General features: G+C 44.6%; 1 protein-coding gene across 2 annotated transcripts in view; it reads right to left on the bottom strand.

Moving 5' to 3' along the window:
* The window catches only part of GALNT17 (polypeptide N-acetylgalactosaminyltransferase 17), a 434,901-nt gene that overhangs the window by 267,069 nt on the left and 143,403 nt on the right, over positions 1-24,429 (bottom strand). Inside the window, exons 1-2 of one of the 2 annotated variants that reach the window (XM_087868355.1) lie at positions 12,045-12,154; positions 5,911-5,992 (exon numbers count right to left, since the gene is read on the bottom strand). In XM_087868355.1, the coding sequence (XP_087724481.1) occupies positions 5,911-5,992; positions 12,045-12,123 (161 nt within the window). In that variant the 5' untranslated portion in view covers positions 12,124-12,154. Of the gene's footprint in view, positions 1-5,910; positions 5,993-12,044; positions 12,229-24,429 lie in introns of those variants that run through there. The other variant, XM_045786142.2, reaches the window with a different exon arrangement.

The raw sequence follows: 24,429 nt of genomic DNA, 5'->3' as shown, positions 1-24,429 counted from the left end.
GTTGGTATCTATTCATTTTCACTTAAATGGATGCCCTGGAGGGCATGGGACAGGAGCGAACAAGGGGTAGGAGGGAAGATAAACTGATAGCAAAGGACAGGAACCTCCCCCAGCATGGGAAGCCCCACCCCATCCTGATCCTCATTTTCTCTTCCACCTGCCTCAGAAAATGGGGGGGAGGGGGCAAGATGCTCAAAATTAAAAAATAAGAATCACGCAGGTGAAATAGCTCAGGTGACTCAGCTTGTGGAGATGTCAACTTACAGCCCCCATTCTGGTCAACCTAACTGTCACCGGGCTGAGGACTTGACATTTTTAACCAGCAGCCCCGGCGAGTCAAAGGCAAGGACGAGGCTTCCAGAAACATGATAGGCCTGCTGAGATCAATCTGATGAGATATTGGGGTTACCTAGGAAGCTTGTTTAAACAATTTAATACTGATGCTTGGGTCCCCACTCCCAGAGATTCTGAGTCCATCGCCGTGGGGGAGAGAACACGCACCCCAGTGGTAAAAGCTCCCCAGGTGATTTCAATGCACACTCAAGGCTCAGAACCACCATGCAGGGAAAATCCATGCCTTTAGGCAAGCGGGGATGCAGGCCCTAGAGATTAAACGTTCCACTTTGGCAACCTCTGACACTTTTACCCAAAGAACATTCTAGAACATTTACTCCAAGATTCTCATCTTTCCATAACAGGCAGGAAATATGATGAAAATTGGGCCATTTGCCATAACAGTTGGTGATTTTAAAGGCAGCAGAGTCTGAGGCAACAAAGGGTTCTCTTTGTGCTCACGCAGATCCCAGACCAGCCTGGAAAATGAGGGCTCCTCTGCTGTCCCCCAGCTGCCCCAAGCCAATGGCCAGCCTCAGGGGCTGGGTCCCGCTCCACATTGGAGCAGCTTCACAGAAAGTCTCAAAAATCAAAACTTCACTGAGAACACAGGCATTCTGGGGACAAGGCCACGCTGAACAACGGCCCATCTTTCAAAACTCTCTTACCATTTTAGAGGTTCTCGAGAGAAGGAATTAATTCATAGAAAGTGGCCGAGACTTCAGACCAGGCCGTCTGTAGTGCCCAGCAACCTACATGTTTTGCAAGCTCCAAAGACCTCACTTTGAGAAATCCTCTAAAATGTGCTTTTGAATATTCAGCCCTTTTCATGGAAAAGTTATTTTAATGCGTGGTAAAAAAAAAAACCATTTCAATTTGTGAAACAGTAAGAATACATATGACGTCTGATCTTGGGACTGTTTGAACTGGGTTCAAGCAGGGTTCAAAGTGGGTGAATCCCCTACACGAAGACTTTTTTACAGAATAGTGCTTTAAGTGTATTTTCTCTTTCTTGTGATTTTCCTAAGAACACCTGCTTTTCTCTAGCTTACCTAATTGTAAGAATGCAGTGTGTAATACACAGAGCATATGTTACCGGTTCGGCTTCCCGTCAACAGTAGGCTATTAGTAGTAAAGATTTTAGGGAGTCAAAACTTATAGGCAGATTTTCGCCAGCATCGGGGGCAGCACCCCTAACCCTCAGGTTGTTCAAGGGCCGACTGTACATGAACCCTTTAGTCTGACCGCTACTGATGAAGGCAAAGCAGAAACAGGAGACTGCTGATCCCATCCCACCAGCTTTTGCTGGTGAAACCAACCTCTGAACACCCAACTGACCTTTCCAGGTGCTCATCACAGCCTGGCGTCTGTCTCACGCTGGGTCCCCTGGATTTCTGTGCCGACCTGGGGATAACCTAAGATTATCCTAGATTTGAGTTTTCCACGTTAGCGACACACAGCTGTGCCGTAATCTTCCGGTAAATACTTCCCTACAGATTCTGTCATTGCACACAAGGTGTAAGAGGTATGTATGGACGGGGCGCCTGGGTGGCTCAGTCGTTAAGCTTCTGCCTTCGGCTCAGGGCATGATCCCAGAGTCCTGGGATCGAGCCCCACATCGGGCTCCTCTGCTGGGAGCCTGCTTCTTCCTCTCCCACTCCCCCTGCTTGTGTTCCCTCTCTCGCTGGCTGTACTCTCTCTCTGTCAAATAAATAAGTAAAACCTTAAAAAAAAAAAAGAAGAGGTATGTATGGATGAAGGATCTTCAAGAAATAACTGTAGCTAATATTTATTGATCGGGTATCGTTAATACACAAGAAAGGCTTAGATCGTACCTGGTAGATCAGCGTATGCGGATCCCAGGAAATCATCAATTTACTCCCCACAGCAATTCCCTGAAGTAAATACCAACACATCAGCATTTTACACACAAGGCCCTGAAAGGCTAAATAACTGGCCCATGGTCGCAGAGCTAGTAAGAGGCAAAGCTAGGATGGGAAGGCAGATTGCCAAGTCCGTGCTCCTGACCTCTTTGAAAAACTCTCTCATTACGGTTTCCAAGTGACGTAGACATGCTCTTCAGACCTAAGGAATCCATGAAATTGGCTTCAACATTCAGCCACAGATCTGATCAGATAGTAAAGAAGGGTTCTGCTATTTGCATACTTCCCATGACTGTGGGTGAGGACCAGCTCTAGGAAAAGAGGTTCCTCCCTCTTGGTTACGCCTCTAGGTGAAATCAACTCAATGGGAAGACGTTTCCTAAACCCATTATTGCACGTCTTACTTTTTCTACGTTTTACAAATACCGTATCCCTGAAATAAAGTTTCAACTATATCACACTACATACAAGGGGGTCTTAATGGACAACAGTTAATCAAATTCAAAGCACAGCCCCTTTGGTGGTGGAATTTGGTTGGAAGGGGTAAAAGGGAAGAAGAGAAGCAAATGAAAGGAGTACACACACACACACACACACACACACACACACACACACACACACAAATTCTCCAAAGAAACTGTCCTGTTTTTCAGACTCAGATTCTGCTTCCTTCCGACGGTGCCAGTGTGGTGCTAGAAAGTTCCACTGCACAGACAGGGAAGGACAAGCAGGGACAAGCAGGGCAGGGCCGGAAGGGGCAACTCGGAGTGTGGGCAAGTGCACAGCCCTCCCAGACACACCCACAGTGGGGGTTTGAATCCGGGCTCCAGCACATAGGGGCTGTGTGACCTCGGACAGGGTGCTCAACCTCTCCTAAGCCCTCTCTCTTCGTTTACAAAACAGAGGTGGGAGCAGTTACTTCAGAGAGCAGTTAAATTTAAACAAGATCAATAAAACATGCAGCACAGTGACAAAACATAAAAGGCAGTCAATAAAAGGGAATAATTATTGGTGTTAGCGATTCAGGGACACTCCTAAGAGCGTGTACCTGCCTATGAGGTCGACCAGCAAGTATTCATGGGACAGTGACCCTCTGTGCCCACAGGAGCCCTGACCTTCTATGACGTGCTTCTGCTCTACTGGAAAACCAACCTACAAGAACCAGGATACTGATCATCGGAAGAATGATTCAGGGGGAAAAAAAATAAAAAAGCCCGGAAGCCTTGAGTCGGGTAATTATAACACCGTAACTCACATACACACACGGACTTGACCTAAGATACCCACTGGACTGGGACGATTATCAAATCTCCATGGCCAGCCCGGACATCGTTCCTGACCTCCATACCCAAAGGCACAGCGGTCCACTGGACAGGCCATGAAGTCAGTCCACGGATGTCTCACGCCCCGAGTGCCCAAGGCAGGTGTTGTTGGAATATAACAGGTTAGAATTTGTGGCAAGGAAAGGGGACTTTCTGAGCAAAGCAAAATGAATTCCAAAGAAACCTGACATCTGGATTTATAAGCAGGAGGCCAAAGGAGAAATTGAAGATAACAGCAGGAGAAACTGCCCATAAATTACCGACACGATCTGGGAGGAGGAGGCCAGCCATAAAACGCATGCCAGGATCTCCACGGCGGCTTTAATAAGCACACACGGATCTCGGGGCTGCTGGGTGCTGCCTCCCCCATATCACCCGATCATCGGGCAAGCAGATCGTCCACACGCCTCCATAGGAGATGGAATGGTGTATCTCTACAAGGGACGGGAGTGGGGTTTTTAAAGCCCTGTCCGGCTTCTAGGGTCACCAAATGTCACCTCCTCGCTCACACCCACCTAGTCACATAATGAATAGAGCTGGACAGATTCGTCTCATGCGGTGGCCTCAAGAAAACCTAAGTAAGGGAAAACCTGGACCAGCAAACCAGCCCTCTTGCACACAAAGCATGAGCCTCTGCGGGACTGTCTCTCTCCTGGCTAATGAAATCACTTCACTCCATCTCCCAAGCTAGAAACTTCTGATTGCACCCACTTCATCCATATCCAATTAATTGCCTCATCCGGCTGATTCTCAGAAAGTTTTTCTTGAACCTAGCCCATCCACTCCATCTCTGAGTCCTTGGTTTGCTACAGAGAAATGATTTCCATAAAAATAGTACATGAATAATAAAATGCTTGCTCTATTATTAGAGGGATAACATCCTCTCCATCAGGCAATGCCAAGCACGTGGGTGGCCCTCAACAAAAGCTGGTGGATGGAGAAGAAACGAAATCTATTTCACCAACCTGCTACCAGCTTCCCTCTGTTCTAACCTAGCCGACACCTTTCTGCCACAGTTAATCAATATCTCCTTTGTCAAAAAGGGGGATTATACCAATAGTACCATCTTGCCTCCGGTCCTTCATCGGTGTGCACTGATGATGAGAACGTCCCCAGTGGAACCCAAGCCGGCACATGAGGCCACCTCCCAATCCGGCCACCTCTTCCCCTTTGATCTCTCCTTCCACAATTCACTCTGGAAACTCTGTTCCAGCCAGAAGTTTGTGTGCCGGTCCTCCAAATCCAAGAACTTGTCCAGTCCTCGGGCACAGGCCGTTCTCTTTGAAATGCCCCTGCCTTCTCTTTGAAGGAAAAATCCCTGTTCGCCAGTAAGAGCAAGACTACCTCCGTGCTGCTCTCTGAGTCCTGTGACCTTCTCTGCCACCTGCCTCCCCACGATCTCCAATTTCCTAGAGGGCTGAGATGTGCCTGGCTGATTGGAGACTTTGGTCAAAAATCGTTTTTAATAATTTTTAAAAAAACAAAAACAAAGAAAAGAAAAAAAAAACAGTAGAGACCAAAGGAACAGCATGCAACTTAGAAAATAAGCCTAGATATATAAAACATATAGACAGCCTTATATGTAGGACCTCCGAATGAAAGAGTTATTTACGGATTCTTTTTTTTTTTTTTGGAAAAGGCAGCTTTGAAAACAAAGGACAGACATTTTAAACAAAAGATACATACCTTGTCCCATATTCCATAATAAACCCTAGATGGATGAAGGAGCAAAATACAAGAGTCACAGAAAAGCAACACGAACAGAATAGAATATTTATAAGTATTTCTGAGGGATGATATCTTTCTCGGCTTTAAAGCGGCGAAGAAATGAAATTGGCAAGATTGACAGTTTGGGGTTCATACAAATTTAAACTATCTGTCCATTGGAAGGAAAAAAAAAACCGCAGAATTGAAACAAAATGGAAAACAACATTTTGGAATCCGTTTGCGTGAAATATGACAAGCAAATGGTTAATCCCGTTACTACGTTTGTACCAAGAACAATTTTCTTAAGAGCAGAGTGATAATAAAACAGTAAGAATTAAAGCAACATCAGCTTCTGTACAAAATTGCAATGAAACTAGCTGATTTAAATCTTCTACACTTGGGAGGGCTTTGGGGAAGCTTCAAAAAAAGATCTCGCCCATTGGGGGATACCTCCTCCCGAGCTTGGACCACAAGGGAGGAAGGAAACCACTCTGGCCACAGATAGCTGCCTCCCTCACATCCCCAGGGCTCAAACAGAGAGAAGCATCTTCCACACGCAAATCCTTTGCCATTCTTGGATGGCAAGGGTTAATCTGCAACTAACACAGGCTAATTTGGTAACTTTTGCTGTGGAGCCCGGAATTTACAAGGGTACCTCTGGTTACCGTATATGGCTCATGGGCAATCTCCCAAATTCATCTCCAATTCCACCTTCCAATGCATCCTCCAGAGAGCTTCCAGAATAACCTAAAAAGGCAAATGTGGTCATGTCATCCAACCCACCTCTTCCTATCTTCTCCACCTCTTACTTCTGCCATACTTTCACCCTGCCTAGCCTGCACTTAATTTTTTTAAAGCAGATTAACACTTCCTGCCGAATTAAACTTTGATTTTGCGAAAACAAAACATATACAGTCCCATCTCATTTCTGTAATCTCCATGTACCTAAATAACAATGATGATGTCGCTATTTATTGATGTTTACATTTTAGACATTTGCAACTGATTTTCTGTTTCTGAGGATAAAGATTTAATGGTCTTATACTTCCCACACCTCACACACACACATTTTGCCCTCCTCCTTCTTCCAATACAGCTGTCTCATAATTTGCAGGTAGGTAAATATCCAATATTTATGTTTGAGCGACTATATCGTGTCCAGCTGAGCCAAAGTGTATAAAATTATAATTCCTTTCTTGAGAAGCTCTTGGTTTTTTCATAAGGCTAACAATTGCTTTGTTTTGTCAGAGCTTTTTTTTTTTTCCCTTCTGTTTCTATCACTAATTTAGTCCCAAACTTTCTGAAAGAATGGTTTTTAAAAAATCCTGCAAAGGCAAGAAAAACAGAAATAAACAAGTGGGACTACATCAAACTAAAAAGATTCTTCACAGCTAACAAAGCAAAACAAAACACTAGGATAAAATGAAAAGGCAACCTACTAAATGAGAGCAAATATATGTAAATCATACATCTGATAAGGGATTAATATAAAAATTAATAGCAAAAAAAAATCAAACAATCCAATTAGAAAATTGGGCAGAAGATCTAAACAGACATTTTTCCAAAGAAGACCTACAGACGGCCAAAAGGTACATGAAAAGATGCTTCCCGTAACTAATCATAAAGGAAATGCAAACCAAAACCGTAAGATACCACCTCACATCTCGCTAATATCAAAAAGACAAGAAATAATTGTTGGTGAGGATTTGGAGAAGAGGGAATTCTTGGGGCATCTGGGTGGCTCAGTCATTAGGTGTCTGCCTTCGGCTCAGGTCATGTCCCGGGGTCCTGGGATCGAGCCCCGCATCAGGCTCCGTGCTCAGCAGGAAATCTGCTTCTCCCTCTCCCACTTCCCCTGCTTGTGTTCCCTCTCTCGCTGTGTCTCTCTATGACAAATAAATAAACAAAAACTTGGAAGAAAAAAAAAAAAGAAAAGGGAACCCTTGTGCACCGTTGGTGGGAATGTAAACTGGTGCAGCCATTATGGAAAACAGTATGAAGATTCCTCAAAAAGTAAAAAAATAGATCTATCATATGATCCAGTAATCCCACTTTGGGGTATTTATCAAAAAAAAATGAAAACACTAATTTGAAAAGATACATGCATCCCCATGTTCATTTCAGTATCATTCACAAAACCCAAGACATGGAAACAATCTAAGTGTCCATCAGAGGTTGAGCGAAAAAAGAAAATGTGACACACACACACACACACACACACACACACACACACATAATGGACTCCTATTCCACCATAAAGAAGAATGAAATCCTGCCATTTGTGACACCATGGATGGGCCTTGAGGGCGTTAGACTAAGTGAAATAAGTCAAACAGAGAAAGACAAATACTGTATGATTTCACTTATCTGTGGAATCTAAAATCAAACAAAATAAGCTCATTGCTACAGAGAACAGACTGGTAGTTGTCAGAGGCAAGGGGGTGGGGAGTAGGTCAAATGGGTGAAAGGAATCAAAAGGAAGAAACTTCCGGTTATAAAATAAATAAGTCCTGGGAATATCGTGTACAGCCTAGCAACTCTAGTTCATAACACTGTATTACTAAGTTACTAAGTTACTAAGATAGTAGACCTCAAAAGTTCTCATTACAAGAAAAAACAACCTGTAACTATGTGTATGGACAGACATTAACTAGACTTATGGTCAACCCGCAATGTATACAAACATCAAATCATCACGTTGCACACCTGAAACTAATATAAGGTGGCATGTCAATCATGCCTCAATAATAACAATAATAATAATTCCGGATGCAGTCAAAAACACTAGGTAATCAAATTATTCTATCCCCTGGCCTCCTTTGGAGACAGACCTTGTACAGCCCTCCATCCTCCTGTTCCAGGGTGGCACGGTGGTTCTCTTGACCTGCCGCAGAGCTGTCACCCTGAAATGTTACCCTGGAGCAACCCTTCATCAGCTTCCGGGGATCTGCCTTTTGTACGGTCCTGTTGGAGTCCCCAGTTTCTTCAATATGATTATCATTCTCTTTCTTACTTGACTCCCTCGTTTTACTGGAGCATATCCTTAAGTAGCTTCCTGAACATAGATGCAGGGAAGGTAGCACTGCAGAGACCTACTTAAATGTAATGTATTTACCTGTTCTGAAATTTTACATTTACATTTTTTTTTTTAAATAGAAGATCAGGGGCGTGTGGGTGGCTCAGCTGGTTAAGCATCTGACTCTTGATTTTGGCTCAGGGCATGATTTCAGGGTCCCAGGATCAAGCCCTGCTTTGGGCTCTCCACTCAGCAGAGAGTCTGCTTGAGGTAGAATCATTCTAAACCTCTTCCTCTTTTCCTCTCCTCTACCCCCGCTGATGTGTGCTCGCGTGTGCACGCTCTTTTTCTCAAAGAATAAAACAATAAATAAATCTTTAAATAAATAAATAAAATAAAACAAAACTTGAAGATTTAACTGGTTTTACTAAATGACTCATGAATCAGGCAGCATGCCAGCTAGAAAACAGAGGGGCACTCTGAGGAGTTGTACAAAAACATTTACATTTGGTGATGTGGGTTTAATTTCTCTTTTCATTCATCCCGTAGACATAGGGTGGGACACTTTCTAACCTGAAAGGTCATGTCCTACGGTCCCGGGAAATTGTGCTCCATCACTGGTCTCATGATTTTCTTCTCTCTGTGTTCTCTGTTCTCTCTCCAATATTCCTATGAGTTGATGTCGGATGCACTGAACCGATTGACCGCTTTAATTTTTCTCTCCCATTTTTCAGTTTTTTCGATCTGTCGGAAGTTTTTCTCAATGCGATCTTCCACTCTCTTGTTGATTTATTCCTATCTTATTCATAACTCCCAAGACTTCTTTTTTTATCCTCGGATTATTACTTTATCATAACACTTGGTTCTTGTTTTGTGAATAAAACAAGATATTCCATGATCTAACTCACTAAATATAGTTTGAAAGTTTATAGTCTCTTCCTCCTCTAAATGCCTTTTCTATTGTTGTCGCTGTTGTTAAGGCCTTTTGTAACTGAGACTCTCGTGGGATGTCCAGGGATTCTGGCTCTTCTTTCTTATTTTGGAGTGAGACAGCTACATGGAGACAAATGGAGTTTTACAACAGGCACGCCTTACTCATAGTGAGCAGAACTCAGACATTTGGGGAGGGGGGCCGACTATCCCATCTATTAGCCTTTTTTTAGGCTGGTTGCTTCAGAATAGATTCTTCCAAGTACTGATTTACAGGGCTGTGCAAGCCCGGAGGGGTAATGACGTTGACGGTGTCCCCAGACGGTACGCAGTCTTACCCTCTTGTCCTAGGCTACATCTTACAAACTCAAGCCCAGAGTTCACCTTTTCCGGAGAGTAAATCTCCCATATTCTGCCAGGTGCAGTGCTGGAGAAAGAATCTAGGGGTACAGCTGCAATCCTTCTTTTCAACTCTACTTCCCAGCCAGCAGAAGTACCCAGAACGTCTAATGCCCAGGTCTCTGGGGTTCTGAGGCATACCAGGCCACATTCTTTAGCTCTTCCCACCACTTCCCACCATTGGCAGGAGGTTGGGTTCCAGCCTCATCCAGTTTGCTGTCAGTTACCATTCATCCCTCCCCTTTCCATCTTCCACAGTTTGTAGGTGTTTCTTCCCTGTGGTCATCCCCTAACCTGTTCAGTCGTCCCTTATAGGTTACCATCCTTTCCGGTTCCTTACTATTATCTTAATAAAGTTCCAGGAGGGGGCAGATACAAGTGGGATATTCAAGACGCCATGCTGATTTATAGAGCATTGTTGAGCTACGCATCCCCCCGAGTCCACCATGTTTTTATTGGCCCCCAACTCTGCTCTTGCTGTTCCCCTGCCTAGTCCCTTCCTATCCTTGTCCTTTCGTCCACTTCCCAACTCTTAATGACCAACCCTTCAAGACGAGGCTCAGGCATCATGTCAAGCAAGAAGTTTTCCAGATCCTCCCCGCACAGGCTGTATCTATCTATCTCTGGCTTGACACACACCGCATAGACCACAGTATGCCGAATCACTCTGCCATAAGTCTGCCTCCCTCCCCAGATAAGCAGTAGGCAAGGACTGTGTCTTTTCCAATGTTCTGCCTCTACTGTGGGGAAAACCATCTGGCACATAATAGATGCTCCTAATATGTGTTCAACTGACCCACTTCCAGGAAACTCCATGTTGGAACCATTTTCATTCTCATAGGAAGGCAAAAAAAAAAAAAAAAAAAAAATACGGCTCTGTTTATTTGCCAACGTCCAAATAAGAAAGGCTAATCAGAGAGCATCAGGAAATGAAAACAGCCAGATGTGTTTGAGAGCAAAAGTCCAGGAACACAAAACAGCTTCCAACAGGGGTGATGTATGTTTTCCCAGCGATTCAAAATGAATATATGTTTATTAGGCAGAGAGAGATTTAGCAGGTTTCTCAGCTAATGGTGCAATTTTAAATCCATTTAAGATAATTTTCTTTATCTTGCATCTATTTTTCTCAGTAACCAGGATACTTAACTGATTTGCCCAAAATCCATTTGAAAAAAGAAATAATCTACTCCAAGCAAGGACACACTCTGAATGGGAAAAAGAGACACTACAAATCTAACAGAAAACAAAGAACCCCATTAAGCCAACGTGGACGCCTGCCTAGAAAATAGGTTTTCCTCCAGCGTCTTGATTCTATGACCCATCCCGCTTCTCCGCATCCCAAGAAGAAAACAAATAATTCTTAAATCTGAGCCCGCAGAACAAAGACCTTTCGTGAGACAACCAAGACACAAACAAACTGGTTAAAAGGTAAGATTCTCGGGGCGCATGGGTGGCGCAATCTTTGGGTGTCTGCCTTCGGCTCAGGGCGTGATCCCGGCGTTCTGGGATCGAGCCCCACATCAGGCTTCTCTGCTAGGAGCCTGCTTCTTCCTCTCCCACTCCCCCTGCTTGTGTTCCCTCTCTCGCTGGCTGTCTCTCTCTGTCAAATAAATAAATAAAATCTTTAAAAAAAATAAAGTAAAAGGTAAGAGTCTCAAACAAAACAGCGGCAGTTGAAACAATCCTGGAAATCACTTTCTCACCCATGAGTTTGGCACAGCGTTTTTGAAACGCGAGTACCCGGTTTGGGAAGGGTCAAATAAAGTTCCAGCAAGAGTGTGGACTGCCATCAACTTTCTGGAGGACAATAGCCCAAGATGTGCCTAGAGCCTCCAGAACTATTCCTACGACATGGCATAAGGATTATACTTTCAGAAGTGTGGCTTGAGAAAATAAATACCAAATCACGACACACGAGGATGTGAGTGGGAAGATATTCATCAAATGGTTATTTATAATAATGACAAACTGACAATGCTCTAAATTTCCGACAACGCAAATAATGATGCAAAATGGTCATACGGATGGTCATCGTTAATCATAAATAATGACATCAGCAAGCACTCATGCAATAATATTTCATGAAAAAAGGATACAAAAAATATATCACATGCTCGTAATCTGTATAGAAAATTGACTCAAACACAAGATGCTAAGTTTGGACCAAATGGTGTCTCTAGGCAATGAGACCACGGTGAGTTTCATGTTTTACTTAAGACTTTTTGTATTGAGGACCTTCCTGTGTGTTTCTGGATTACTTTTATAAAAACATCAATAGTTTATTTAGATAATATTTCATCATCCACAGAACTCGGTTCGTTGACTGTGAAGGACACTGAGTAAGACAGAAGCCCCTCTGCTAGTTACAAAGGACCTGAGAACATGTCACAGACCCGGGTCTACACCCATCCTGTGATACAGAGAGCTGCTCTGAATGACTGAACCACAACTTACTTGGTGGGACGATAATCCGGAATGGAACGATCCAGTGAAATTTTTTCACTGAGGTAGGAATTGTAGCCATACTTCTCATGGGGTCCCTTGGCTTTCTCCTCTTCAGCCGGGGAAAGGGTAGCAGGAAGGCCCCCTTTGCCCCGCCCACCATAACCTTCGATGAGCCCAAGGGATTTGGATAAGCCTAGAAGAAGGAAGGAAAAACAATTATTTGAAAGCCGCCACGTCAGGCCATGTCACTCAAGCTCAGATTCAGCTTCAATGGCAAGTCTAACGTGACCTGTCACAGGTAATTACTTCCTCAATACAGCAATCCAGGAATATGCCCTGAACACATTCGTATTGAGAGGAAGGTCGGGGCAACTGAGAGTTCCAGGGTTAAGTTTAATCCCCAGTAAGGAGCCTCTCCCTCCTCTGGGGAGCTGAGTGGATGGAGGTCTACAAAAGAGAGAGGCTATGTAAACTGGGACACATGCGGACCAAGAAGGACACAGTGGGGCTATCAGCCATGCCTGTTTTCCTTTCTCCGTTGGGCCAACGACGACAAGCCTTAATATTCCACGAGCTACACGCACGACATAGAAAAAAAGAACAGCCCGTCGCCGGGAACGGCCAAACCAAAGGTGCTTTTGCTTCTTCTGAACAGAGAATGACATACAGATTGATTTTATCACGAGTTTAAAGTGTGTAACAACCCGTCACAGTTCTTTACCTAATGGTTTTATTTAAATTTCATCTAAATGGCAGAAGGAAATATAGAATGTTGGAGAATAAATCACAGAGGAAAAAACACCCCACAAGGGTGATAACCGTGCCAAGTGGAGTAGGAGGCCTCGGTAACAAGCCTCACTGAGCAATTTCAAGTCCCCAGGATGGCGGCAGTTTTATACCCACTGTTCCATTATACGATAAACAGCTTGATGGGCAATTTTGAAATCCAAGAGTTATGGGAGGTTTTACTTCTCGGCTAGAAAACTTTTGTTGTTAAGGGCGCTCATTCCCTTTTGCCATTTCGATGCTCAAGCTACTCAGCGCCCCGCGGGCACGCACGCTCACACGCACAAGTGCATACACGCATGCGCGCGCGCACACAGCACTTTATCCACAGAAGTCCCATCGCTGCTACTGGCAGGAAGAACACGGAGCAGAGATGTAAACAGTGCCCTCCGCTTTCATGAGGGGCAGCCCACAGAGCTGAGGACGAGTCAAACCTCCCAGAAAGGCATCCCTTTCTGCTTCTCGGAATGCAGAAATGTATTTTCTGTGATATCAAGATCAAAAAGCAAAGGTCGCGCAAGCCTCTCAGAGTTGGTCTCAGGCGAACGTCATTTTTCTACCTGACCATCATTTCCATTGTCCACTCTGAGCTTCAGGAACCCTGACATCTTTTCTGCCTGCCATCATCCCGACAGAAGCACTATCAACTGAGCATTACATTGTCCCAACCTTTCCCACCTGTTTCCCGCGCTTTGAATTCTCATTCCACATCAGTGTGCCACAAACATTCTGATAACATCACCTTCACAATGCGCAAAAATCTCGAAGAACTCTTCCCATGTCAAGTGCAAACGCCTGGTGCTGGGTTTTAAAATCACTCGTCATAGACCGTACTAGTAGGAATGTAAGACGGTGCAGCGACTTTGGAAAATAGTTTGGTAGTTCTTCAAAATGCCAAGCATCGTTTTACCATATGACCCAGCAACTCCATTCCTGGGTATGTACCCAAGAGAAATGAAAAGATCTGCCCACACAAAAACGTGTACAGAAATGTTCATAGGAGCGTTATTCATATTAGCTGAATGTCTATCAACTGATGAATGAATAAACAAAATGTAAACCCATGCCGTGAGACATTAGTTAGCAATAAAAAAGAAGGAAGCAGTGATCTACACTATGACGTGGTTGAACTTTGAAAACATGACGCCAAGTAAACAATGCCGGTCAGGAAAGACGCCATATTGTGTGATCCTACTTATATGAAATGCACGGCATAGGCAAATCTCCAGAGACAGAAAGCAGATCAGTATCTGTTTGGGGCTGAGGGAATTGGGGGAGGAAATGGGGAGTGACTGATAATGTGTATGGGGTGTCTTGTTGGGTGGTGATAATGTTCTGGAGTTTGTGGTGATATGTGCATAAACTTCTGAATGTACTAAAAAGGAAAGTGTTTAAAGTTCTTTTAAAATCAGAACAACACAGTCATAAAGTCTCATTCTTAATACCTTTTTTGAATGGAGGAAGAAACCCACCAAGGCCAAAGTCATTATGCGCCCCTTATTCCCTTGAGGTTAGACTCTTATCTATTAAGTGACAGGTGGCTAAAGCACAGAGAAGGAAAGGAACAATATCTGAGGCATGACTTACACATTTCTCCTAGAAGGTGTACTGCACCGGGACAGACCACAGACAGCCACCATTTACGGGGGAGCTCTACCTCATGCTGGGGACTCCGCTAAGTACTTTGCATGGAGTACATTACTGTTTTGTCGACTCTCCTGACAAATCTCATGAGGAAGTATTATTTTGATCTCTGACAAATGAGGACACTGAGTCTGAGAATGTAGTGACTTTGTCAAAGTTCCATGGTTGGTGGGGCGCCTGGGTAGCGAAGTCGTTAAGCGTCTGCCTTCAGCTCAGGGCGTGATCCCGGCGTCCTGGGATCAAGTCCCACATCGGGATCCTCTGCTGGGAGCCTGCTTCTTCCTCTCCCACTCCCCCTGCTGTGTTCCCTCTCTCGCTGGCTGTCTCTCTGTCACATAAATAAATAAAATCTTTTAAAAAAAAAAAAAGTTCCATGGTTGGTAAAGGAAGACAGACCGGGATTCGGGATATAGTTAGAGACACAGAGGAGCACAAAACCTCGCCTCTGTGACAAGGAAGGAGACCACTTCCAGGGCTCTTCCAGGGCTGACAAGAGAAGATAGGGGCCTCATTTAAAGGCAGTGGTGACAGTGATCAAAAGGAGAGGAGAGATTGGAGAAGTATTTAAGAGATATCATCACAAGGCAGAGACAGACAGGTGTGAGGGGGGGAAAGAGCAGGAAGAAGAGAGTGAGCCTGGCTTCCAGTGTGAGGACTGGGTGGGAACACCACTCCCAAAGATGGCGCAGTCAGAAGTGGATTTGAAAAGATGAATTCCACTCTGCACAGGCGGTCTATGGGGCACCCATGGGACAATCCGATAGAGTTAGAGGTCCAGCAGGGAGCTGAAATGCATGAGAATGGAAGTTCAGATGGAAGACGAAGCCCAAGATAGGAGCCTGGAAGCCACAGCCTGACAGGGGGCGTAGCCATGATGGAGGGCGGGGGTGGCCGGCTGAGGGCAGAGCTCGAGCAGCAAGAAAGAGAAAGACAGACGAGGCTCAGGAATTTCACTGTATTTAGAGTAGGAATTGCATCCTTCAAAACTTCTATCTTCTCCAATCTACACACAGGCTCTCTCACTGAAGCAGCAGTTGAAGCGCAAGGCTTCATGGAACCATGACTTAAAGGGATGGAGAAATATCTCAGTATGAACCAAGTGGTTGAGTTTCTTGTTTGTCTTCATAGATCCATTCAACCCTCTCTCCACCCACTAATGATCACTGTTTAGGCTTTAATTTTTTTAACTGTTTTATATCCATTTCTGTATTAAATAGGAAAGGTTGATGTTACCAGAATCACTAGAGATAAAGAAGTGGAGGCTCAGGAGGATTAATTACGTGACCTTCCAAAAGTAATGGAAAAGGACATTCCTCCCAACCTCCAACACACACACACATGTTCTATCCAAGAAATTCTTTAGGAAAAAAGAACCCAGCATGGAAAACATGATGGTGGGACATTAATGGTAGTGAACTCAGTAAGAAGATACTATACAGCAGTGAAAATGGATTAGCTGCCGATAAATGGATGAATCTCAGAGATGCAATGTCAAGTGAAAAGCAAGTATTAATGCATTAATTCCACTTATAGAAAGTGTCACATCTAATCAAAACATAGTTCAGGGGCGCCTGGGTGGCAGTTGTTAAGCGTCTGCCTTTGGCTCAGGGCGTGATCCCAGAGTCCTGGGATCGAGCCCCACATCAGGCTCACCCACTGGGAGCCTGCTTCTTCCTCTCCCACTCCCCTTGCCTGTGTTCCCTCTCTCGCTGGCTGTCTCTCTCTGTGTCAAATAAATAAATAAAATCTTTAAAAAAAAAAAAACATAGTTCAGAGGTATAAACTCATGGAATGAAACCAGAAACAACTGCAAAAAAGAGACTAGATCATCGTTATGAAAGACACACGACGGACCTCAAAGGTCCTGGTAATGCTCCACTGGAAAGCTAGTAGGAATCATTCATTCATTCATTCATTCATTCAATTCTATCATAACTTATTATAGAATTACTACCCGACATGTATGTGATATATATAATGGATGGCATTTTCTATAATAAAAAAGATCATGCAGGGACTACTGACAGTGAGTTTTTTTCCTCCTTGCCTTGTGAACTTTTGCTCACTCACCTGGATTTTCCCTTTTTCTCATTAGCCACAAACTCAGCCTTCCACGGTTTTCCTGCCAGCATGGAGCCCAAAGGTCAAGGAGGGAAACCACTGGAATGGGACATGACCAACCTTCAATTTAACTGAGCAACTTCGGTAGAAAACATCCGATTCTTCCTCTTATTTCATCTCTTTGGTTTGGTTAGCACATCTTTTTTTTCCCTTAATGACAAAGGACTTCTTTTGGCCATTAAATGCCACCTCCAAGCTAAAATGCAGCTCAGCCGTGTTTGCCCAGCATCTTCCATGGGCAACCTTTCCAACGCAGGCAGAAGGGCCAGGGAAGGAATTCGTTTTAAAACGGCATAGGAATCAAGACGAGGAATGCATACAGATCCCACCAAGAACACAAAGGGAACGACAGTTTCCAGTGAGATTTTTTTTTCCCCTTTCTGTGGCATTATTTCTTCAATTATGAAAGGCACCCACTTAGCAGCCTCAAAAAAGATCATTCTTCACAGTGCAATGTGACAACTACGAATTATATATTTTTTGGTCCATGTGCTCCCATTTTCCCCCCAATTGAATCTGCCAGAAAGGTTCAACAAAGCAGCAAAAATTTTCACTGGCATTTTAATGTGCTTACTTAGCAGGGCCTGGAAACTCCTGGCAAAGATAAATAAGAATTCAAGATCACCAACAAGGCTCAAGTTGGTCTTCACTTAGCCAGGAACAAGTCACCTCTGGAGCCAGTTGGGATGACTCCACGGACCCGGGAACCTTCTCTTCTGAAAGTGCCTTTTGCAATCTGGCCAGAAGCAATTGCAGCCACTGCAGACCAAAATGCACTTGTAGGCATGAAAGTCCCAACTGGCAAAGGGAAGAAGAAGAAAAGAGGGAAAGAGGGGTGGTTGCTTGGCGGTTAGTCTAGAAAGACGCATCATTCCCTCCTTCTTCAGGCACTGCCTTCTGAGTTATTTCAGCTAAAGACGGCAGAGCCAAGGGGGAGCTAGGAGGCAAGAAGTTGAAGATAAAGGGAGTTTGCTCTTGCAAACTGAGCTCGGTCATCCCAGTCTTCATGTTTCTCTCCAGATCCACTGTCTACCCTCTTCGCCTGCTTCACATCCCAGATAGAGATAGCATCAATGGCTTTGGGTTGGAGTCAACCTGGAGGAGCCTGATGGATGGACAGAGAGAGAGGTTGGGGTATGTCTTCCCCCAACTCCCTCCCAAGGGGGCAGCGGTTGGGTTGCCTTCTCTATGCCTCTGTTGCTACGAGGCAGCTCTCTCCTAGGGTTCGCCTGGGGTTACAGCTAGCCCTGTGCTGTTAACTGCTTCCCCCACTTCCTCTTTCAGGCCCTGGCATGCCAACTGCTTCCTCCCGTGTTGCTAGCTCTCAATGAGTCACCATCCCTTGTCATTCTTGCTGATCTCTGAACCTCAGTAAATATTTTGCTAAACTCTCTTCCATCATCTCTTCTTGGTATGCCATCTGTTTCCTGCTGGGATCCTGACACACACAGCATCCAACCTAGCCCCAGGGGATGGCTTCGTCCACGTGCAATGTCTACACCCTCCCCTGAAGGTCAGGGGTGTGGTCACCCCAGGGCCCAACACACAGGAAGGTCTTAAAAACTGTTGAATTATGTATGAGTAGAGAAAGATCTGGAGATTCAACTCTGAACCATCTATAATTAAATTGATGTCAAGGGAGAACACCAAATATCCATGAGATAAATATCTACTAAGAGAAAAGAGATGAAAACTATATATGATCACTGTATTTACAGTCATAAAGAAGAGAGTCTACACTGATGACTGTCACAGGGAAATCAAGTCTGGAAAAGGCCATTCGGTTTGGCCATGGAAAAATTCTACTGAAGGGAATAAAATAAGACATATCTAGCTTAGCAGGCAGACAGAGACATATTTTTGAAGTATCTGGTGGAATGCTATGAAGACACGTATTTCTCCTCTTCAATGTATAGGTTAAATGTAATTCCAAATGAGACTTTTTTTTCAGGAATATAACAAAAATTCTAAAATTACCCCAGAAGAACACAGAGGCCAGAAAACATAGATGAAGAAGAAGAAGAAGAAGGAGGAGGAGGAGGAGGAGGAGGAGGAGGGGGAGAAGAAGAAGAAGAAGAAAATAATGAGAGGGGTTGCCCCTCTCCGATATTAAGTTCGAGAAGAAAGCAATAATAATTCAAGTGGCATGGTCCCTGGGAGGAAATTCTACATACACATTGGGAAGCGAAGCTCTAAATTTTTTTTTCTCAAATAGTCGTCATTCAATTCTCCAAACATGAAGTCATTAATATAACCCCCACTTTTGAAATTTTAGAAACTCCCTTCTAGTTCGGTTGAGTCCACACCTAACTTGTGGATGACAGAGAAGCTTCGTTCACCTTTGCACGGAGCCTGGGAATTCCGAGGTGCACGCACTCCATGACCGCTCAGCGAGACTCAATCACTCGGCCCATGTCTGTCTTCGGCTGGGCCCAAGCTATCCGGGCTCCACGGTAGCAGCAAAAATAAAGAACCACGGCTGTAAATCAAGTCCGAGTGTCTTCCCACCTCTCTCCGTACAACGAAGGACATAATTTTCTCCAGGGTTACAGTTTAAACTTATGAGTTTACAGATAACCGGCATTATTCTTCCAGAAATAGGGATGGCACTCACAACTGACACACAAACTCCAGGATAGATAGAGGCTGTGGCGAAATGCAGCCTGGCGTCTTGTCGACTCATAAAGCTCCTTATCATCTGGGCAGCCGCAGCACGCGTGTGCACGCACACACACACACGCACACACACACACACGCTGCTCAGCAGGGAGCCTGCTTCTCTCTCTCCCACTGCCTCCCACCTGTGCTCTCTATGCAAAATAAATAAATAAAATCTTAAAAGAAAAAAAAAAAAAAAGAAAAGCTAGCCCAGAAATATTGCCAAAAGAAGATAGCTCCATGTTGGACACAATTATTAGTGATAATTAGTTAAGCTGACAAATGTTTGTTAGATGCAAAGCACTACACTAAGCACTTTAATTATTATTATACAATATTTATGGTAAACAAATATGCTGACTATATCTGTGTGTTTTAATTCCCTTAATGCACATACACGTATTTTTTCCAAGTCCTTACTCCAATGACGCTCGGTGCTCGCTCTTACGTATCTCTTGACTCTGTCCCTCCTCTGCCTCGCTTCCACTGCCTGGACTCCAGCTCAAGTCCTCTTCCTTGAGTCATTACGGTCAACCCTAACCCACTCTTCAGAGTGAGCCCGAGCCAGGGTGAGACATGCAAGTCTGATCACTGCCTGCTTAAAATTCATCAGTGCATTTCTGCCACGATGGGAAAAAAAATAATCCCAAATCTTCGTGTAATATACAACCCCACTCATTAGCTGACTCCCTGCCCAGCCTCTCCCTCCACCACACCCTTTATTTAAGCTATCCCCTGCTTCTGATGCTTCTAAAAAATCATTGCCCCTTCGTGCCTCTGCCAGTCATCCTTGCTACTCAACACAATCCCGCAGACCCTTTCTGAACACCGCCCTACCCAGAAAGTCAGAGGCTGCTCGTCAGTGGAAATCTCAACCACAGCATTGCTCCTGTCATATCATACGTGCCCTTGACTGTTCCCTCACACTTGTGCAAACAGGAAGACCTCTCTGTGTCTTACACATGGCCTGACACCTAGGAAGCACTTCATACGTGTTGCACAGAGGAACGAATAGCTGAATGAGCAAAGCAATTGAATAAATGAAAGAGTAAGCGAATGAGTGCGTTGTAAACTCGGCTGGCCAACTATGTTACCATGTTCCAGGGCTGATACAGACATTTCCTGGAGACACGTCAGAAACCAGTAAGCACCGCTTTATGAACTCAAATCGAATCATTATAAAATCCCCGGTTTATATATTAGTATGATGATCTTGACATTGACATCTGCATTATAATGATTTTGACATTTTCTGTCCTGTATCCTCAGTGCTTCCCAGATATGATGTCCAAAGGTTATGTGAGTCTTAATATCCTGAATGAACTCACAGAGTTCGCCTATGTCAGCTGCTTCTTGGTGCAAGAGAACCGAATAAATTTTTGCCTATGTCTAAAGGCAACAGCACACCTGGGATCCAACACAGAATCTTGAGTTGGGAGGAAGGAAAATTCCGCCGTTTCTCCACAGCCCCATCCAGCGCTGGCACTCCAGAGAGATGGCCACCTGGTTTCTACTACATTCCTCTAGGAATAAAGAACTCACCACCTGACACAGCAGGCCATTTCTGGTTTATCTGTCATGCAAATAATTACACTTTCATATCGTTTTCAATCTTGTTTCATTATCATGACCTGTCTCTCTATATTTTTTCCAGGCTAATCCTTCACTCATCTCTGTATGACCATGTTTTCCAATTTTCTATGATTTCTTTGTCTGCTAAGACAGCAACAACAAACACCATATATCGAGTGGCTTAAGCAACATTTATTTCTTAGCTTGGGAGGCTGGGAAGTCCAAGAGTAAGGTGCTGGCATATTTGGTTCTTGGGGAGGGCTCTCTTCTTGGCTTGCAGACAACCGCCATCTTGCTGTGTCCTCACATGATGGACCAAGAGCCAGCTGTGGTGTCTTCCTCTCCTTTGAAGGGTACCAGTGCCATCACGGGGACACCACTCACTTAACCTAATCTGAACCTAATTACCTCCCAAAGGCCCCACCTCCTAACACTATCACATTCGAGGTTAGGACTGTAACATGTGAATTTGGCAGGGGCGATCCATACGTGCGCTCCATAACTCATGGTCATCCAACGCGGGATTCTGTCCTAGATGACAAAACGATGACTAATAGGTCTTTGGATGTGGGCTCCCCCCGGGAGCCCGGAATACTAGAAGTACATTTTTGCCCATTAGCCAAACTGTTCATGCAGCATTTGCAATTCCAAGAGATATGAATCATTGTTATGTGCTTGAAGTGCCTTTGGAACAAACTGTCCATAAATTTTCAAACTGCAGTTTTATACAAAATGACATATCGAACATGTATTATGAACTTTAGACTTCCCGGAATCTTTCCACAAAGATCATTTAATCTGATCCTCGGAATAGCCCCATCCACGTTCAGCAGATAAGAAAAGGAGGCCCAGCGAAGATTATGAATGAGTCTAAGATCACTGAAAAGAGTCCGAGGTGGGTCTAGAAGCGGGGTCAACGTCTTTCAGGTTGCCAAGCACGTCTTCAGGAAATGCACTCTCTGATTTCATGCTGTGATGAAGAGGGCCAAATAAGGCCCAAATCTCACTCGCTGTGGCAAACAAACATTGGGACAAACACCCCCCTGTGCGTGGAGGTGATAAACGCACGCCTCTGAGCTGGCCCAGGCTCTCGCTGATGCGTGTGTCTGCGTGTGTTGATGAAAAAAATATTTCTAATAAAATAAAGAAAAGAAGAGCTTGGCAGTCAAGACTGCTTGCAGCAGATGGATGAAAGACGCTGGCTGCACAGGTTAATTGTGTCACTTAGCCTCCCATCACTTATAAAACTACACAAGGGGAAAAAGGGCTAACCTAGGACCGGGTGGGAAATACGCTGAATTGGAGAAAGTCCCCTGCTGTGACCTACAAAATTCGCTGGTGTCAAAGGCATGCAAGGCATTGCAGACCTTGCCATTTGCCACATTCGTTCTGCACCTGCCCATCCTGACAGCTTTCCGAGAAAATTCCCACTCCTCCTTTCTCATGCCTTGAACCCTCCTCCTAGGGTTTTATTCCTAATGAGAGGAGTTAAAGAGGAGGGAAGAGAGGGCAGTGAAGGTTAGCAACACTAACCTTCACCAAATTCTGCAAAAAGCATATAAGTTTTAAATAGCAAACGTATGGGTCCACAGATTTTGCATGGCAACACCTCTGGCCATGTCATAGAGGGAAAATTATGAAATCAGAAGAGGGATGAGGAAGGAGTAAGACAACACAAAAATGAACCACCTTGGGAAAATGTTGCTATCTCTTTCACCCCTCAAAACCGTCAGCATCACCTTCCTTTAACACACATACATCACTGCCACCACTGTCACCACCACCGCGATCACCATTAATATCACCATCATCATCATCACCATGACCACCATCACTACCACCACCAGCACCAATACCACCATCATCACCATCACCACCACCAACCATCAACACCATCACCATCACCACCACCATCATCACCATCAACATCACCACTATCACCATCACCGCCACCGCCACCAACACCATCACCATCAACATCATCACTATCAACATCAACATCACCACCATCAACTTCACCACCACCACCATCACCTCCATCACCAACACCATCACCACCATCACCACCACTGTCAATGTCATTACCATCAACATCAACATCACCACCACCACCGCCTCCATGACCATCTCTAATTAATTAGAAACTGGAAACAATTAAATACCTATTCTCCAAGAGCTATTCAGAAGCACCACAAGTTTAAAAATGAACATCCAGTTGACTAAAGATCCCATTAATGTATAAGTAAATTCCACCTTAAGTGTTTCTCCAAGGTGCTACATTAGATTTTTGTTCGGCAAATACACACTTCCTGCCCTCCACACCCCTGGGAAGAGTACACATCCCCATCCCACTAATGTATGGGGTCTATTTTGCTGGGCAGAGGGTACTTCCCCACTTTTAATTTTGGCCTTGGCCGTGACACTTGCTTTGGTCAACAAGATACTAGTGAATGTGACATGAGAAGAGTCTTGAAATGTGCTTAGACTGTTGGCCTTGGCCTCTTCACCTGGCATCTACGTGACAGCATGCTTTGGGTGGCCCACTGTCCAAGGAGGATGAGAGTGACATGGGACAGCTGGATCCGATATGCAACTCAGAAGCAGGCCCAGCTAAACTCAGGCTAGATCAGCTTACCTGAAGACACATGAGAGAAAGAGAGGCTCCAAGAATAGCTCACTTCCATTTTTTTTAACCTGAGCAACAAGGGATTTGGGACATCGGGGACATTCAGTAAGAGGAAAATGGGGGGAGAACAAGATCTTTGGGTACAAGTGGGTGAGATACAGACTCAAGGGTTCAGTCGGATGGGACATATTGAACTGGACATCCCATGAGACATCCAAATGGAGATGTCAAGCATATGATAGGGGATGAGGTCAGTTTGGGAAATATAAAATTGGCATTGACCACTGTCCAAAGGGAATTTAAAGACACATTCTTTGAGGAGTCACCTAGGCAACGGAGATACGCCGAGAAAAAGGAAGCCTGAAACACTGAGCCCTAGGCACGCCACCAAGCAGGAGCCATTACAAGAAAATTGAGAGGAATGGACACAGAAAACCTGGAAATGGTAGATTTGGGGAACTGCCCCATGGATTTGGTCTTGCCAAGGCACCAGCAAATCCTGCGGGACCAACTTCAGGGAACCAAAACCTGGGGCAGGCTCGAGAGAGAACAAGAGTGAACACGTGAAGACAGCAGGTACAGGTAATGCTTCCAAGGAGTTGCTGGAAGAAAGAGCAGAAAAATGTGAAGCTGCTTCTATTCTAGGGGTCGGTATGGAAAACAGTGACCCTAACAGAAAAAGAAAGAAAGAACTAAATAAGGCTTAGCACACACAGGATGTGGTTCTGCAGATCCTAGGACCCTCTCTGCCCCGGTGGGACGATGGCTTCCCGCAAATTCCTGCCACAAAACTCACACGTGTAAAATGGGGACCGAAAAGCGTCAGAGACCCCTTGTCGTCTCAGATTCCATGCTCCTCTCTCGGCAGCCCCGGTGTGAAAGCATATGTGACAGAATGAGGACACAAGCAAGAAAGCACATCTGTGATTAAATGAAGAATGTGGAATAACCTGGTGGCATCTAGAAATCAGTAGATTTCCAAAGGTC

The sequence above is a fragment of the Ursus americanus genome, chromosome 2, assembly GCF_024610735.1.
Source record: "Ursus americanus isolate L20-20 chromosome 2, mUrsAme1.1.p, whole genome shotgun sequence".
NCBI classification, from domain to species: Eukaryota; Metazoa; Chordata; class Mammalia; order Carnivora; family Ursidae; genus Ursus; species Ursus americanus.
Note: the sequence above shows the minus strand (reverse complement) of the source record. Positions and strands in the feature narration are given on the sequence as shown.